The sequence below is a fragment of the Fukomys damarensis genome, unplaced genomic scaffold (assembly GCF_012274545.1).
Source record: "Fukomys damarensis isolate Sample0158 unplaced genomic scaffold, DMR_v1.0_HiC HiC_scaffold_6, whole genome shotgun sequence".
Lineage (NCBI taxonomy): Eukaryota > Metazoa > Chordata > Mammalia > Rodentia > Bathyergidae > Fukomys > Fukomys damarensis.
Genome location: NW_022900918.1, coordinates 30,087,406 through 30,105,030, shown reverse-complemented (window position 1 = coordinate 30,105,030; position 17,625 = coordinate 30,087,406). Strand labels below are relative to the sequence as shown.

The 17,625-nt window shown below is 33.5% G+C and overlaps 1 protein-coding gene across 1 annotated transcript in view; it reads left to right on the top strand.

The window, feature by feature from the left end:
* Uggt2 (UDP-glucose glycoprotein glucosyltransferase 2) overlaps window positions 1-17,625 on the top strand; it is a 175,517-nt gene that overhangs the window by 88,224 nt on the left and 69,668 nt on the right. The window contains exons 17-22 of the mRNA XM_019208509.2: window positions 10-174; window positions 452-575; window positions 664-762; window positions 3,423-3,517; window positions 13,240-13,446; window positions 16,750-16,881. Coding sequence (XP_019064054.2) covers window positions 10-174; window positions 452-575; window positions 664-762; window positions 3,423-3,517; window positions 13,240-13,446; window positions 16,750-16,881 — 822 coding nt within the window. The remainder of the gene's footprint in view (window positions 1-9; window positions 175-451; window positions 576-663; window positions 763-3,422; window positions 3,518-13,239; window positions 13,447-16,749; window positions 16,882-17,625) is intronic.

The window sequence follows — 17,625 nt, the reverse complement described above, 5'->3', positions numbered from 1 at the left end:
AATGAATAGGCAGGAGCAAGCTTTTATAAAATGTCTGGTCTGGGTCCATTGCCTCAAGTTCTGTATAATGGTGAACCCTTTAACCATGAAAAGATAAATAGTGAGGAACTGGACACTGCTGTTCTTCACAGAATGGAGGCTACGTCTTTGTATTTACAAAGAGATGTTCTTATGGTAGGTAAGCTTTTATGAGCAAATACATAAAAATAAGTGTTACTGTCTTTAAAAATTTTTGTGTAAAAATTTTTATTCTGATTGATTTAAAAATTAATATTTAAACTCATGTATATCTAAAAATAATTTTTAAATTGATTTTTACAAGAAAATTTATCAGAGTAATTGCAAATTGCATGTTTATTGACTTATTTTAGATTAATCTTAAAATGATTATTATTTTAAAATATTCCTGTGAATTGCCAATATTATTTAAATCATATTTTTATTATTTTAGGGCACATTAAATGATCATATGAATGCAGTTGATTTCCTAATGGATAGAAATAATGTTGTACCCCGTATAAATTCTTTTATTTTGCACACTAAACATCAGTACCTTAATTTAATATCTTCATCAGGTAAAATAACCCTCCATATAATGTTCTAAAAACATTGATTTTATGCTTCATTAATTCATTGTTAAACATTGACTATGAAATTTTTCAGTATCGGCTGATATTGGAGATTTCTCTACTTTCTCTTTCCTGGAGTCACAAGATAAGAGTGCTGTGATTGCAAAGAACATGCATTATTTAACCCATGAAGGTAATAACATATTTTATTTTCTGGAATTTATTCGTAAGGTTATAAAAATTTAATATTAGTAAACTGATGCATAATTATGTTGGTATTTTTTACTCGGCTACTGAGTTTAACTTTGTTATTATTTATAAACTTTTGGGCTTTAAGAATTGTACTGGGAAAATTAGGCCTCTTGTCTCAACTAATCATACATGCAAGGATGTCACCTTGAGTCATTGCTTTTTTAAAAAGCTCTTACATTTTCATCTTTTAAGAAAGTGATAAATACTCTAACAAGTCTAGTAAACTGATGAATAATGATGAATTATGGATGGATAAAAGTATAATTCCCAAATCATCAGAGACAGTACTAGTTTTTCTGTATTATGATTAAACAAACTTTTGCTTAGATTGGGAGTCACAACCAAATGAGGAGAGACCAAGACAGTAATCTATTTGGAAATAAAGATTTAGCCTAACAAGTCTGCAGTAAGATGACAGATGTTTTAGGCCACAAATAACTATTCAGGGAGGTGAGTATAATTAGAATTTGAGTAGTTTGTCTTGCTTCTCTTTGTTTAGCCTTCTTTTTTATAGACACAAAAAAATGAAAGCCTGTAAGATTTTCATTCTTCTTTATGACTGAATAAAAATCATGTCATTTGCAGAAAATAGATTTTATCTTGAGGCCATAATACTAAGTGAAATAAGTTAGGCACAGAGAGTTAATATTGCAAGGTGTCCCTTGTAATATAAATAAATAAATGAGTAAAATAAAGGCGATATGGTAGGAAGCAGGGAGGCAGACTTTTTGGAGATGAGGAAGGGGGTCCTGGGAAAGGTGGATGGTAGTGAGGGGATCAAGGGATCAAAGATGATCATAATATACTTAGTTTATATAAAATCAATATATATTTCCCAAAGTGAATATAATTACCATGTCTTGCATATAAGTAATCAATGAATAAATAATAAACGATAAAATGGCAATTTTAATCAGTATATAAGCAGAAACTTTCTAACAATGAGAGTGATCTAAAGACAGAATGAACTACGTTACAAGTATTAAACTTTATGATAGAGATTTAATATAAAGGGCACATGTTCACTTTTTAAGCCTTTAAATCAGATGGGCTCTGGATTTGTAACAGATCTGTCATTTATGTTCATAAAGAATATGTCAGGAAGAACTACAACAAATAATAAAATACAACAGTTTCACCCTCTGGTAGGCTACAGTTTTTGTTGTTGTTGTTGTTTTTGGTACTGGGGATCGAACTCCAGCCCTAGAGCTTGAGAGGCAGGTGCCAGAACCACTTGAGCTAAAGTCCCAGGCCATGGCTACAGTTTTGAATGTGTCAGGCAAAGGCAAAAGGACAGAGATCAACTTCTGGATTGTATTTCAAAAATGCATCTTATTTTTCAGACTAAGCATATAACTGGTACCCTTTGATTAATTCTCTTGCAAATTAGAGGCATATTAACTGGGAATCTTACTTCCTTTTACTTGTATTTATATTAATGTATGAAGAAATAATATAGTTTTGACAATTTACTTAGCACTCTGAAATATTTCTCAATTTACTATTGTACAATAGTGAAAGCAATAACATTAAAGCAGAATCAAAATTCTGTTACCTTCTTAGAAAAGAATGTTACTACTGCCTTACTCTGAAGTTGCTTCTGAAGGTTGCAGTGAAATAAATGCTATCCTTCTTTTTGTTACCTTTCTCTTGTTTCTAGAGCCAGTCTTTGTATAGTTAGGTAGTACTACCTATATAATAATTGTAGTTTCAGTTCTGTTCAGTAGTAAGTTTTAGGTACAACAGATTTTTAATAATTATTTTAACTTGATTGCCTGATCTAAAGAACCAGTTTTCTCTAGGAATTTAGCTCAGTGGCACTATGCTTGCCTTGCAAGTGCAAGGTCTTGAGTTCGATCCCCAATACAAAAAAAAAACAAAAAACCAATTTTCCAGTAGATTTTAATGATATGGCCAGGCAAGTATCATTCAGGTATTCTATACTGAGCTGGATGAAATTATACCTATTTAACTGTGATACTAAAATTAAAAATAGTTCCTTCATTTAGATTCCAAATTTCCAGTTTTTGGTTTTTGGGGGGTTTTTTTTGTTTGTTTATTTTTGGGGTTTTTTTTTTGGTACTGGGGGATCAAACTTAGGACCTTGTTTCAGATGTTTTTGAAAAGAGAATTGTTAATAGAAAAAAAAATGACATAAATTAGACCAAGTTAGTGATAGCCAGAAATTAATATATAAGGTAATAAAAATACTTTTCTATATTTCTGTACCTACTAATAAGTGTGATTACATCTCCTTTTCTGTATGTATGACTTACAGATACAACTTTGTCACAAATATATCTACAAGGCAATTTTATTTATCAATACTAGACCATAAAAACCATAATAGAAGCTTCTCTACTGGTAAAAGTAGAGACACAAATGTGTCCTGTAGGGACTGTTCTTTCTTTATAGTATGGACCTTATATAAAGGTTATACAATTTGCTACTCCTCTAGCATTTTTATATGTATATACATAGGTGCAGTACATACATAATTTTAACAATATTTACTCATTTTTAGAAATATTTTATTAACAGAAAATGTTCTCTTATTTTTAATTTTAGAAAGAATTAACTTTACTTATTCGAAACTTACAGATAATAATATAATTTCTACAGTCACTCTGTGGATTATTGCTGATTTTGACACATCATCTGGGAGAAAACTGCTTTTTAATGCATTAACACACATGGTGAGTTGATATTCTTCCAACAAAATTTTAATTGGTTGTAGTTTCAAGAAAACGGTATGAACATTAAACATGCATTAAACCTTAATTTCCCTCCATGTTAACATTTTAATTGAATAGAACATAGTGCTAAGAAGACTTAGGTCAGGGATTCACATTCAGTCTCCATGTGAAATAAGCATCTTAACCTAGAAAAAGAAAAACCTACCTGTTGTGTGTGACTCATGATCTGTATATTCTCTGGTGGCCCTTATGATCATACACATGTCTAAAAGTGGTTGCAAGTAAGCTGTTACAAATTATTTTAGAACCTACCACTACCTCAGTTACCCCACGACTACTTATTACCAACAATACCCAGTAATGGCAATTTTTGGTCACATAGTTAGGCAACATTTTCTCTCCCCAATTAAAAAAAACTAAGTAAATTCATCTTTTCAATGATATTTTAAGCTTTAAGTCAACTTTAGTTTTATTAGATAATTATAAGCCAAGATACTTTAGGAGGACTCATTTTTATAGTTGAAAGTACTCTTTAATAACATTCTGTATGAATTCTTTATATATTCTAGCTAATAGTCCTTTGTCTGAGGAGCAGCTGGTAAAAATTTTTTCCCACATTGTAGGTTGTCTCTTAGTTCTGTTGATGGTTTCTTTTGCAGTGCAGAATCTTTTTAATAAGATGAGATCCCAGTTGTTGATTCTTTCTGCTAGTTCCCATGCTACTGAGGATTTGTTCATAAAGTCTTTTCCTATGCCAATGTCTTCCAGAGTTCTGCCTAACTTATCTTCCAGCAAGTTTAGTGTTTCTGTTTTAATATTTAGATCTTTCATCCACTTGGATTTTAATGTCTAAAATGTTTTTTAAAAACCTACAGAACAGAAACCACAATAATTTATCAGACTGTTTTTGTATTAGCTAAGTGTAATTGTATTGCCATATAGGAAATTATGCTTCATAAGTCATGATTTAAAGCAGTGAACATTTATTTTCTCACTTGTTTCTGAGGTTCACAAAATCAGGAGCAACTAATTGGTTCTTGCTTAGGGCCTCTTCTGAGGGTGCAGTCAGATGATGACTTCAGCGCTCATCATCTAAAGGTTAAGCTTCTAAAATGGCTCAGTTACCTGCCTCTTGGCAGGTGCATTCAATTTTTCACTGGCTGTTAGCAGAGCACTTCATTCACTTGCCACATAGACTTTCTCTTAGTATTAAAATCTCACAGCATGGCAGCTGGCTTTCTCCAGAATGAGTGATAAAGAAATAAAGATAGAGTGAACCACAGTGTAATTTATAAATTAGCTGTATTTCCCGTTTGTTAAACAGATCACCTCTCTTCAATGGGTAAAAGGAGCTATATGCAGTTTGAATACCTGGAAGGTACGGATCATTGTGGCCATCCTGAAGGCTGGCTACTAGATTAGAAATTAATAATATATTTTAAATGAAACATTAAAACATTTGTAAGTAACATCTGAACAATGACTTCAAGGAATTAAAGGAACTACTCATTCAGAGATACTGAAGAAAAATATCTTCTCATCAGAGAAACGTTCCAATGCAGAGGATTTAAGGCTAAAGCATACTTGTTCTAGGAAGACAGCAGCATGTGTGGCTAGACCACAGTGGACAAGAAGAGTAATAGAATTTACATATCAGCCTGCATTTTCTCCAGCATATTATCAGTTAATATGTAATTTTTGACAGATACATTTTTTTCTATATCAGAACAGTCAGACTTCTAAAACTTCTTCCATCATTTCAAACTCAAGACTTATAAATCTATTAAGAGCTACCTTTATATGTGTGTAACGTGTTTAGGTCAAAACAAAAAACAGTAACTTTTGACTTGTCCAAGAAAATTGGCAAATCTGTCGTTTTTCTGTGCTCTCCTACTTTCCTTCCCCCTGTCTTTACCCGTCTTTGAAAGTGTAAGCAGATATTATTAGTTGTAAGGAACTTTACAGTGATTTACCTCTTAGAATATATTATCACCTGTTGCCTCTGGCTTCTATTGTTTCTGAAAAGTTAGCTATTAATACTATTATCTTGTCAATATGATAAGTTGTCTGTCATGCTGCATTCAATATTATATCTCTTGCTTTTAATGTTTTGACTGAGATTTATCTAGCTGTATGTTTACATTTATTGTACTTGAAGTTTATTTATTTTTTGGTTATATAAATTATGTTATTCATCAAATTGAAATTTCGGCCATTATTTCTCCAAATATCTTTTCGGTTCCTTTTTCTTCTCTCCTTAGGGCTCTCCTATTATGATTATGCTATTATGTTTAATGGTGTCTCACCTTTCTATATCTGTTTAGTTCACCATGTAAATGAGCTCCTAATGCCTTTTTTTCCATTGTATGAATCACACTTTCCTGTTCCTTTGCATGCCTTGTTATTTTTATTGAAAACCAGGCATTTTAGATAGTATACTGTAGGAGATTTGGACACTGATAACCCAGCATCTTTGGGGGATTATTGTTTGTTCAGTCACTTGTTTATTTAATTGTGTAAAGTCTTAATTTTTCTCTCAGTGTTATCCCTGATACTTCTGCTCAGCTTTTTGCCATAATCTTTGGGTTTTTTTTGTTGTTGTTGTTGATTTTGTTTTTTGGATTTTTTCTTTTTGTTTTCATTGTTGTTCTAGGGATTGAACTCAGGACCTTGTGCTTGCAAGGCAGGCGTGGTGCCACTGATTTAAATCCCTGGACCTTTTGCCCTCGTTTTTATCTTTTATCTCAGCTTCTTAAGGATTGTCTCTGGATTAGTAAAAGCCACTTATTGGTCAAAGGTTGTGCTTAAATTAAACTGTATTCACTTAAAAAGGGAGATGAAGAAAAGGAAAAGTTGGAAACAAAGTCAAATAGGGAGGGGTGGAGGGGTTGAAGGGATGACAGGGGAATGGGGAAAAAATAAGTACCAATATACATCATGTAAAGGTATAAATTCCCAATGATGAATGTCATATTGCATACCTAAAATGTACCAATAAACTTAATAATTTTTTAAAAAAGAAAGAGGAGAGGGAGGCAGAGGGTCCTGGAATTTCTTTTTCTAATACTTCCTAAAAAGTTTCAATCTTTGGCATGTACACAGTCTTCTAGACTTCCCAGGATAAATTTAACTTTATTTTTAAGACTTACTTCTCAGGAGTTGCCCTAAAGTCAGAGTAGTTTTTTGTTCAACAGTGTTTATTCAGAGGTTATGCCTAAGTCCGTCAAACCAGTAAGGTTTTTGCACTTTCCTTACTGTTTGTCATGTGAGTTAGGGAATATTTTCAAATCTGCCCCTACCCAAATCTGACTGCTCCTGAGAGGAGCCAATGTAGCATATATACACTGTAATCAAAATAAAAATCAAATCAGAATAAAGTTTTTCTTTTTCATTTGGAGCTGTAGAGTTCTGTCCTTGCGATAGCCTCCCTCTCTCCTTAGGCGGAATGTCTTTGCTACTGCATTAAAACAAACAGGGACAGTTGCCCTTTTCTCCAAGAGTACCTATGTGTTATGAGTGGGTACTGAGAAAAGGATGGTTAATGCCTGATCTTTCTTTGCCCCTCCTGGTGTAGGGCTGCCTCTTAAGTGAGCTGAGGCTAAGTCAGTTTTCTGGACCTTCAAGAATGAGGACAGCCCATCTTGGCTTTTTCATTCTCTTAATTATATATTAAACTTCTAATGTCTCTTGTCATTTTACTTGTACCAGCATCATGGAGCTAAAGACCCCTTCCCAGTTGCTTTCACTAAGATCTCCATTGTTTTCAACAGTGCCATGCACTCCTCTACACTGTAATCAAAATAAAGTCATTCTTCTGAGTCAGAGCTGTGGAGCTCTGTCCTTAAAGCCTACATCTCTCCTCAGATAGAATATCTGTACACTGCATGGAAACTGGTAACGGAACAGTAGCCCTTTTCTTCCAGATAACCCTGTGATATTAATGGAGAGTGCATATAAGGGGATGGTAATCCCTGGCCTTCTGTTCACCCCTGCTGGTGTGGAGCCTCTATCTAGTCAGTGAGCTAAACCTGAAGCAGATGAGACCCCACTTAAGAAACTCCACTCTTCAGTTGGGGACAGGTTGTGGGGAGAGAGCTCCAGTCCTTTTGGCCTGGACTGCCTCGCATAGAGAGTTTCTGCTGCATGGAGATATAGTACATGAGAGAGAGCTGCATCCTATCTAGACATAGGTCTCTACTGAGAGCTTATCTTCTTGGCCATGCCCACCTGAACTAGAAAGTGGATAGAATCTGAGAAAATTGTGATTCGGTGGTCATAGGCTCTTATGTTCCTCACGAAAGTTTGTCTATTTTCCTGAAAAAATAAACTTTTTCTTTATGCCACACACCCTTAAAACAATTTCCAATTTTAATTCATTCTTTTAAATCAATTTAAAATCATTATTTTCATATAATTTTTACCAGTAAAATGGATGCTTTACTGGAAAGTATCCACCAATCTTCTATAGCCACACTAGACATATGCCTCCTTTGTAAGAAACTTGAAAATTTAACTCTTGCTTGTTCAGTTGATTTTAGTAGTCCTGTTCTTCGTATTACTTGTTATGAATGTAAAAATTTTGTTCTAGCCAAACAAATTAGCTGATACACATTTTGAAGTAACTTCTTGAGATAAGGTCATATTTTCTGACCTTTGAAATCTGACTATGTTCCATGTTGGTGCTTTCACATTCTTGATTCAAAATTTATTTTTCCTCAAAACCAAGTGGAAATTGCTTCTTGACCTTTTTCATTTTTACTGCAGGAAAGAAATCTGAATATTTGATTTTTTCCCCCTTACAGTTTAAAAAATAATATTTCTATGTATTGATAGTTTTATTTTTTTAAAAAACATAGCCTTTCTCATTTGCAGTAGCTAACAGGTGTTTTCCCCCTTATTTTATTTCTTATTTTTCACAACTCATTTATTCTGGTTTTTATGTGTTGATTCTTCCCTTTCTGTCCACTCTTTTTTGTCTTTTTTTTTTCATCTTTTTGTCATTTCCTCTGCACTCTAAAATATTCTTGTCATCTAAATCAAAGGTCAACAAACTCTGTAAAGAGCCAGGTTACCCCCCACTGGTCTTTTTAAACTTGTTCTTCTAATCTGTTTTCCTCTATTCCTCTATTCTATTCCTCTATTCCTCTATTCTATTTCTGTTGAAAGATCAAAGCATAAACATTTTTTTGGCAAGAAGACATGAGTGATGTGTTCTTCATATACCATCACATCAAGAAGCCAAGTGAATGTAATGTTGTCTTGTGCATTTAAAGTGATTATAGCTAAATCCCTATGATGTAGGTATTTTTCCTTGTTCAAGTAAAAATTAACCTTTCAAGTAATGTTCTTATGCTCTATGAATTATCACATGCTTTAGAATCTGTCTGAATCAGTTATTTTTTGTTACAAAAACAAATCTGTTAACTGGCATGCTTCTGAAATAGAGAATTTTTTTTTCCTTAATGAAAGATAAGGCAGAATTTTTCCTAAAAATCAAAGGAAATTCTTTATTCTTTAAATTTAGTTACCTGTTTTCAGAGAAAAAAAAGGTGGTAATATAGTAGTCACCTCTAGCGATGGGAAATAGCTTTTTTTCTTTCAAGTATCATTTGATTCATGAATATTTTTCAGTGTGCTTCTGTCATCTATATATTTTTTTTATACTTTCACAGCCATATTCTGGCTAGTGAACCCATTTAAGGTGACTTCTATACCCTTTTAACACCCCTAAGTAGTCTCTGAACACTTTTCATGTGTGTTAGAAATAACAAACTGTCCCTTTCTCACTTGATGTTTCCTTCTCCAGGATTTATAATCTTCCACTTTTCTGAGGAGTTTCAACTCCTTCTAGTGGAAAACGGTAATTAGTAAACCAGATCTAGACTCAAGGCGTGCTAATTATTAATAGGGTGTGATTGCTTCCAGGACATACCTGTGGTCAGACTGTTAACATGTTTTCTACAAAATTTTCCCCCTGTAGAAAAGCATTTTCAGAAAAATAATATACCCATAAGCATAGGACAAAGTATCTGAAGCAGAATTTAACAAAACTTCAATAAGACGCATAAATCCATGAATCATATTATGAAATTTTATCGTAGTTCTATAAGTAATAAATAGAACAGATACACAGAAAATCAGTGGGACATACAGAAGATTTCAATGACAAAATTAGCAATATTGAATTAATAGTGATTTTTAAAACTAAATAATACATAGTATGTATTCTTGTAAAGCACAAATGTAACGTTTAAAAGACATTTGCAGATGCTAGGTCATAAACAGATCTCATGAAATTTTGGAGGACTGAAATTACAGTAACTATTCTCTGACCGTAGTGTAATAAAATTAGAAGACAGCAAACAAAAGAAAACTGGGATATCTCTATATATTTAGAAATTAGGAAAGGTTTCTTTATAACCTGTGATTGTGTAAATGTGTAAATGCACATAGGAAAATGTTTTGAAATGAGTAAGAATTTAAACAACATTAAAACTGGATGGATATATACATCTGTGTGAAACATATTTTAGAACAAGTCTTAAAAATCAGCTACCTAAGAAGTGAATTTAAAATTTTTAGAAAGCAACAAAAACTTAATTTTTTTTGGTACCAGAATCAAACTTGGGACATTGTACTTGCAAGTCAGGTAGCAGCATCATTGAGCTAACTCTCCAGCCCCAGAAACCTAGATCTTTATCAAAGAAATAAAGGATGAAAGAACAAAAAGTAACAAAATAGAAAACAAACATGTAACAGTCCACAACAGTTCTCAAAGCAAAAAATTGCTTCTTTGACAGTAGAATTGATGAGGCATTTGTTTAAACTAGGTAAGGAAAGAGTAGTGCATCACACTACTTTGGGAGGTTGAGGCAGAAATACCTCAAGTTTCAGTCCCACCTGGGCAACTTAGCAAGAACCTGCCTCAAAATAAGAAGTAAAAAAGGGCACTGGGGGTTTAGCTCAGTGCAAAGTGCCTAGGTTCAATCGCTTGTACGAGAAAAATAAAGAAAGGGGCAGAGTGGGAGAGAAAGAAACATCAAAAACATTCTTATATCAAGATTTCATGTATGATAAAGTTAGACTTGTGGAACAGTAGGGTGGTATTTGAAACTTTTCCCTTTTATCATCATACACAGAAAATCATTCCAGTTTATAGATCTAAACATAAAAAACCACATAATGAATCTTCTTACAGATAATATAAATTATAACTTCAGAGTAGGGAAGGATTTCTAAAGGAGGACATAAAATCCAATAGCCATTAGTTAAGAGATCAATAATTTGAACAACTGTACATTAAAATTAGAGACTACTTTCTGTCAGCACACTTTCAATAGAGTACAAAATAAGCCACAAAATGGAAAAAAATATCTGTGCATAAATAAAAAGCACACAGGTCTTAGTAATCAGACTCCTGCATGTCAGGAAAAAAGATAAACCAATAAAAGCTGACAAAAGATTGAACAAATCAGAAGAGAGACTGATATTAAAGGATGTTTAGCATCGTTAGTGATGAGAAAAAAGCAAATTAAAATCCTAATGAGATATCCTTACATATGCATCAGAATGATTTAAATTAAAAAGTTTGACAAGACAAAATGTTCACAAATCTGTGAGGTAGTGGAACACACATTATTATTGGAACATCACTAGTACAACTATTTTGAAAACCTTTCAGGCTACTTCTAAAATTAAAGGTATTTTCTGTGTTTGTCATGCTGAAGACTGGAAAACATTCACATGTCCAGGAATAGTAGCATGAATTCAGGTATATTCACACCATGGAATTCTATATAACACCAAAACTAACTGCAGCTACAGAAAACAGCATGATGAGTCTCACATGTTGAATGGGAAAAGAGCACAAAATATTACACATTGTATGATTTCATTTACATGAAATTTGAAATAGATTAAGTGAAACAAAGTTAGGGAGTAAACTAAAGAAAAGCAAGAATGTTACTGTCATGAATGACAAGACAATAGTTTTCTTTAGAAAAGTGAGATGGGATAATAACTGGCAGAGGATGTGAGAAATGCTTTGAATTGCTGGCAGTGTTTTATTTCTTGGCCTATTTGGTAGTCTTGTGGTAGTTTAATTCACTTAGCTCTACGTTTTTATTTTGCGTTTTTTTTTTCAGCTTTAATTGAGTTTATTGGTACATTTTAGGGATACAGTACAGTTACATTCATTGTTGGGATCTTGTACCTCTACATGACAAGTCTTAATTCTCATTTTTTCCCCTTACCCCTGCCTCCCTTCACCCTCTCCTCCCCTCCCCATCTACAAACACTTTATTTTCATCTTTTCATTATCTCACATTTTTTTCTTTTCCCTTATTACCCTTCCCCTACCCATCCCACCTTCCCTACACCTTTAGCTCCTTTCTTCCCATTTCTAAATGTCAGTAATCTTATTAGGATCTTATGTATTATTGCAGATTATTCACACCAGGGAAACTATTTGGTATTTACACATGTGTGACTTATTTATTTCACTTAGGAGTATATCTTCAATATGTATCCATTTTCCTATGAATGAATCTATTTTCTCATTCTTTATGGCTGAGTAATATTCCATTTTATAGAAAAACCACATCTTCTTTATCCAGTTTCCAACGGATGGGCAAATAGGCTGTTTCCAAGATTTAGCTATTACAAACTGTGCCGCTATAAACATGGGTGCACATACTTCTCTGTGATATGATTCTTTTAGTTCTCTTGGAAAGATACCCAGCAGAGGGATGGCTGGGTCAAATGGAACCTCCAGTCCAAGCTCTTTGAGGTATCTCCATATTGATTTCCATAGTGGTTGCACTAGTCTGCACTCCCACCAACAATGGAGGAGGGTTCCTTTCTCCCCACAACCCCGCCAACATTTGTTATTGTGTGATTTCTTGATAGCAGCCATTCTTTGTGGGGTGAGGTGGAATCTCAGTGTTGTTTTCATCTGCATCTCTCGAATGACCAGTGATGTGGAACATTTTTTCATATATTTTCTTGCTGCTTTTACTTCTTTGTCTGAGAAATGTCTGTTCATCTCGGATGCCCATTTTTGAATCGGGTCTTTATATTTGGGGGGACTGATTGTTTTGAGTTCTTTATATATCCTTGATAATAGTCCTTTGTCTGAGGAACAGCTGGTAAAAATTTTTTCCCACATTGTAGATTGTCTCTTAGTTCTGCTGATGGTTTCTTTTGAAGTACAGAAGCTTTTTAGTAAGATGAGATCCCAGTTGTTGATTCTATCTGCTAGTTCCCGTGCTACTGAGGATTTGTTCATAAAGTCTTTTCCTATACCAGTGTCTTCCAGAGTTCTGCCTAACTTACCTTCCAGCAAGTATTTTGCGTATTTTAAAAATTTCTATTAGAACATGGTTAGTATACATGATTACCTTCATGGGGAGTTGGTACGTATATATAAAACCCATCTTAATTCTTGTTTTGTGTATTTTTATTTGTGTCATTTCACACTGAAAAAGAGGTAAAATAAAATGTTGCATTTCCAGAGAATCTGTATGCAAAGTGAGGCAGGTAGACTTTCTAAATGATTATTTTCTAAGTTATTTTTGTGATAAACTACATTTAGTACAATTACCATGGAAAAACTGATAGTGAAAGGTGATGTATGATAAAATAAACTTCAGAAAGAAAATATATGCAAGTGTAAAAATATAAATAAGATATTGGTCTTTTTAACCGATTAATATGTTTTGCAGAAAACAAGCGTTCATAGTCGGTTGGGAGTTATTTATAATCCTACATCAAAAATAAATGAAGAAAACACAGCTATTTCTAGAGGAATTTTGGCAGCTTTTCTCACACAGAAAAACAACCTTTTATGGAGCTTACTCAGGAAACTGTCAAAGAAAGAAACTGCTACAGCCATTTACTCTGGAAATAAAATTAAAACATTCCTTACTGAGGTCAGTAACTATTTGCTTGAAATAATAAGTATATGTTGCCTATTTCAAAAATACAAGTCAATATACCTGGAGATAACATTTTGCTGAAAAATACTAATAAGTATAATCAGTTGAGAATAGTAAACACTCTTGTAGAGTGGAAAAAGATAAACATTAAGTGATATAATTTTGCAAGTAGTCATTTAGCAAATCAAATTTTATAATTTCATTAACTACCTCATGATCCTTAAAGTTGATGGAAATCTAATTTTAGGCTATGTAGTCAAGTAAAGAATTACAGATTAAAGCATTAGGTAAATAGCTCTCAACTATTTCACTGAAGAGTTCCAGTATGAGAAACATTGTAAAGCTAGAAGATAATTTTCTAGAAGAAAGACTCATTCTTCCATTCAAAAACCTTTTACCATTCATCTATCAGGCAATGGAGCTATCCTTGTGAATAAGGCAAATAGAGTCCCTGCTCTTACAGAGTTTACGCTGATGTGAGAAAGACATAATAAATGGCACTAGAAAATACAAAGAGACCTTAGAGGATATATAATTTGTAGCGTGTGGTTTTAGATGGAGTTGTCAAGCAAGGCATCTCTAAAGAGTTTACATTTGAGCAGTTCTGCATGAAAGGATAGATCAAGCCATGCAAAGGTCTGGGAGGAAACTATAACCAGGTTCAGGAACACACAGGTCTGAAGGCCTAACAGGCAATCTTCCCAGGTTTGTAGTATAGGCAGATCATAGTGACCAGAATTGAGTGGTGATATGGAAACTAAGAAATGAGGTCACACAGATAGCACCATATATTTTCGATACTTATAAACCACAGTAAGAATTGACATCTTTTCTGAGTATGTTGAGAAGCCTTTGAGAAATCTTAAGGAAGTGAAAAAAGCTAAAAATCACTGTTGATGCTATCAAAGATTAGATTGTAGGTAGAGAAGAGTAGACACAGGATAAACAATTTTCACAGTAATATATGCATGAAATGATGGTGTTTTGGACTAAGTAGTGCTAGAGGTGATGATATAAGTTGATACATAGTATTTGTTGCTGTATAGTCAATAGAATCTATGAAAGTAATCTAGGATTTTTGGCTGGAATAGTTAGAATTAGCAATTTTTTCTTTAAGATGAGAATATTTGACAGGATCAAAAGTTAAACTGTATACATGTTAAATTGGAGATGTGTGTTGGATGTTCAAGTGGAAAAGTTGAGTTGACAAGTGAGTAAATTAGTGTCATACTCAATGGAGAGTTGTAACATCATCTTTTTTAAAATTCAGTATGAGAGTCATTAACATTTATAGTATTTAGCACTAAGAAATTGGATGAGATTACCTAGAAAATGAGTAGGAGGATGAGGAACAAGAGGACAGAGGGCTAAAAACGTGAGTTCTGAACATTACAACATGTAGAGGTACCCACAAAAGGGCTGATCCATTGAAGGAGACAGATGGGATAACTAGAAGTTTGAATGATAAATAGGAGAAGTGTGGTGTCCTAAATGCCCCTTAGAAAAAGCATTTCAAGGAGGAAATGATCAACTATGCTAGTTGTTCTTGAAATGGAGTCCCCATTTGACCATTTTGTTTGATGAGGTAGTCTTTAAGACACTTGATTAGAACAGTTTTAGTGGAGTTACAGGTTACATAAGTGTACTCAAAATCTAAGAGAAAATGAGAAATCAGGAAATAGAGATAGGTAACTTTATAAAGGAATTTTCCTATATAAAGGAACTGAGAAATAGGGTTAAATCTAGAATGAGCCTTGAAGGCTGCATCTCAAATGGCACTTGAAGTCCCATTTATACTAATGGGAGTAATTTATCCAAAAAAGGAGAGACAGGAGAGCAGTTCTTGAGCAGGTAAGAGGTGCTAGAAACCAACCCAGAAGTGTGTTGCTCTTAAGAACAGAAATTCTCTATTTTATCCACAAAAAAGGTAGAATCTATGGGCACACATACAGAAGAGTGGATTTATTTAGTGGCAACAAGATGAATTATTTCTCTTATTGCTTTCACTTTCAGAAGTCAGGTCATTATTAAAAGTGGAAGTAGATGTTCTTAGATGTTTGAGGAGAGAAACGATAATATCAAATATTTTTCTATTCTAAAAGTGAGAATGTGAATTAAAATTAAGTATATTAATGTAGGAAGATTTCTATTCCTTTCTGAAGACTTAAAGTTAATAATCATAGTGAGATAAGCATTGGCTGCATGTTTTTCTCAAGCTATATCCCATTCTTTAGATCTAGTTGCAGAATAAGCAGTGTAGTGTAGTGCACTTTGCCAAGTGAATACGGCTGAGAGAAAATATTCAAGAGAGCTAAATGTGGAAAGTCTTGGTACAGTAGTAAAAGACCATAGGATAAAAATTGGTTAAAAGAAAGCCTGTGCTATGGAAGGATGATGAGCAGTAAACAAATGACAGGGTCTGTGAGCTGAAAGGTCAAGTAATGGTTGGTCTGGTGATGGCGGCATGTCTGGAAGGGGTGGACAGACAGGAGGCGATGATTGAAATGGGGATTTTGGAGGTTAGCGTGTCCAGGGCTATGCTGTCCAGTACTGTAGCCACTGACTATGTATGGCTATTTAATACTTAAATACAATTTTAAACTGAGTTCCTCAGTTGTGTTAGCCACATTTCAAGTGCTAAATAACTGTGACTCTGTTACCACACTGGGCAGTGCAGAGGAACATTTCCATCATCCCAGGAGCCCCTGGCAGTGTAAGGCCCCACCCTGGTTCTCTTGTAGTACTCAGGTAATTTGTACATACATTATAGTATGAAAAGCACTGGTAGGGAGAAGTGTTCCTCAATACAAAGCTGTAAGGAACCTATATTTGGTTGATATTCTGTGAATGTCCATAAAATGTTAGACTCTGACAAGGTTACTTTCAGTATTTAAATACGCTCTTACTAAATTTATCTTTTGGGATTAGTATAGTGGATTGAGATAGGGTATTTCTAATTTAAACACTTTTTATTGAAAACACTAAAATGAGTAGTACTTAGTTCAGAATTTAATAAACATTTTAATTCATTTCTTTTATTTAATTGATATCTCTGAAAATTTTACTAATTCAGTAATCCTCTTGAAATCTCAAAGAATAAATAGCAAACTATATCTGTTTATAACAAGAATTAAATAACTGCATGATTTGGCAAAGGTGGATTCTTTTTTAAATGTTATTTATGAAGAAAATTAATTTCAAATTTTCTGATAACACTTCTAAAAGTTAGTTTTGTTAAAAATTTCTGCATATTGACTATCCTCTTATTAACTTTGCTATTTTTATCTTGTATTTTAGGGAATGGATAAGAATGCTTTTGAGAAAAAATATAATACTGTTGGAGTAAATATTTTCCGAACACACCAGTTGTTCTGTCAAGATGTACTTAAATTGCGTCCTGGAGAAATGAGTATTGTCAGCAATGGCAAAGTAAGTGGAGGTAGCACTTGCTCACCTTTTCCAGTGACCCCGATGTACTGAGTCTCTTGACCTCTTTCTGTCACAACACACCTGGTGTGACACATACTGGTGTGGTGCTGCTTATATGATGAACGCCTGAGTCGGGACTCAGCAGGAGTAAAATGGGTGCCTGACACACTGCCTGTTCCTTCACCTCTTTCACCTCTCATGGTGACATTCCCCCAGTCGCGAATGCGTGTGAGCAAGAGTGTCCTTTATGCATATAACTCTTATTTTGTTCTAATAAAAGGATTAGAGAAAGTACTACACATTACAACGTTGAGAAACCATTGTTGTATAGTGCTGACATCGTATCTTTTTCTTGTATCTTTGTTTACAGTGTTTGTCAAATTACAGTAAATTTTCATTGTAAATGTTGAAGTGTTAGGTAATATAACTACCACATAATATTAACATAATCTAAAAAGCTATAAAAATAGAAATAAACTCAATGAGAGCAAAAAAGCTGTAAAAAATCCTCCTGTCTTCCTAATAAGATGTACTACTCATAGCTTACTGTTTTTACCTTTGAACTCTTTTTTCTACCATAGATATTTCTGTTTCTTTTAAATGCATGATTTTAATCCTATCACATAATTTCATATCATATAAATTTTTCTTAACCATTTGCCATTCCAATTATTTAGATACAGGATAACCAAAATTTTCATTTTTAAAACTTTTTACAAAATAACAGGAAATATAAAAATGAAA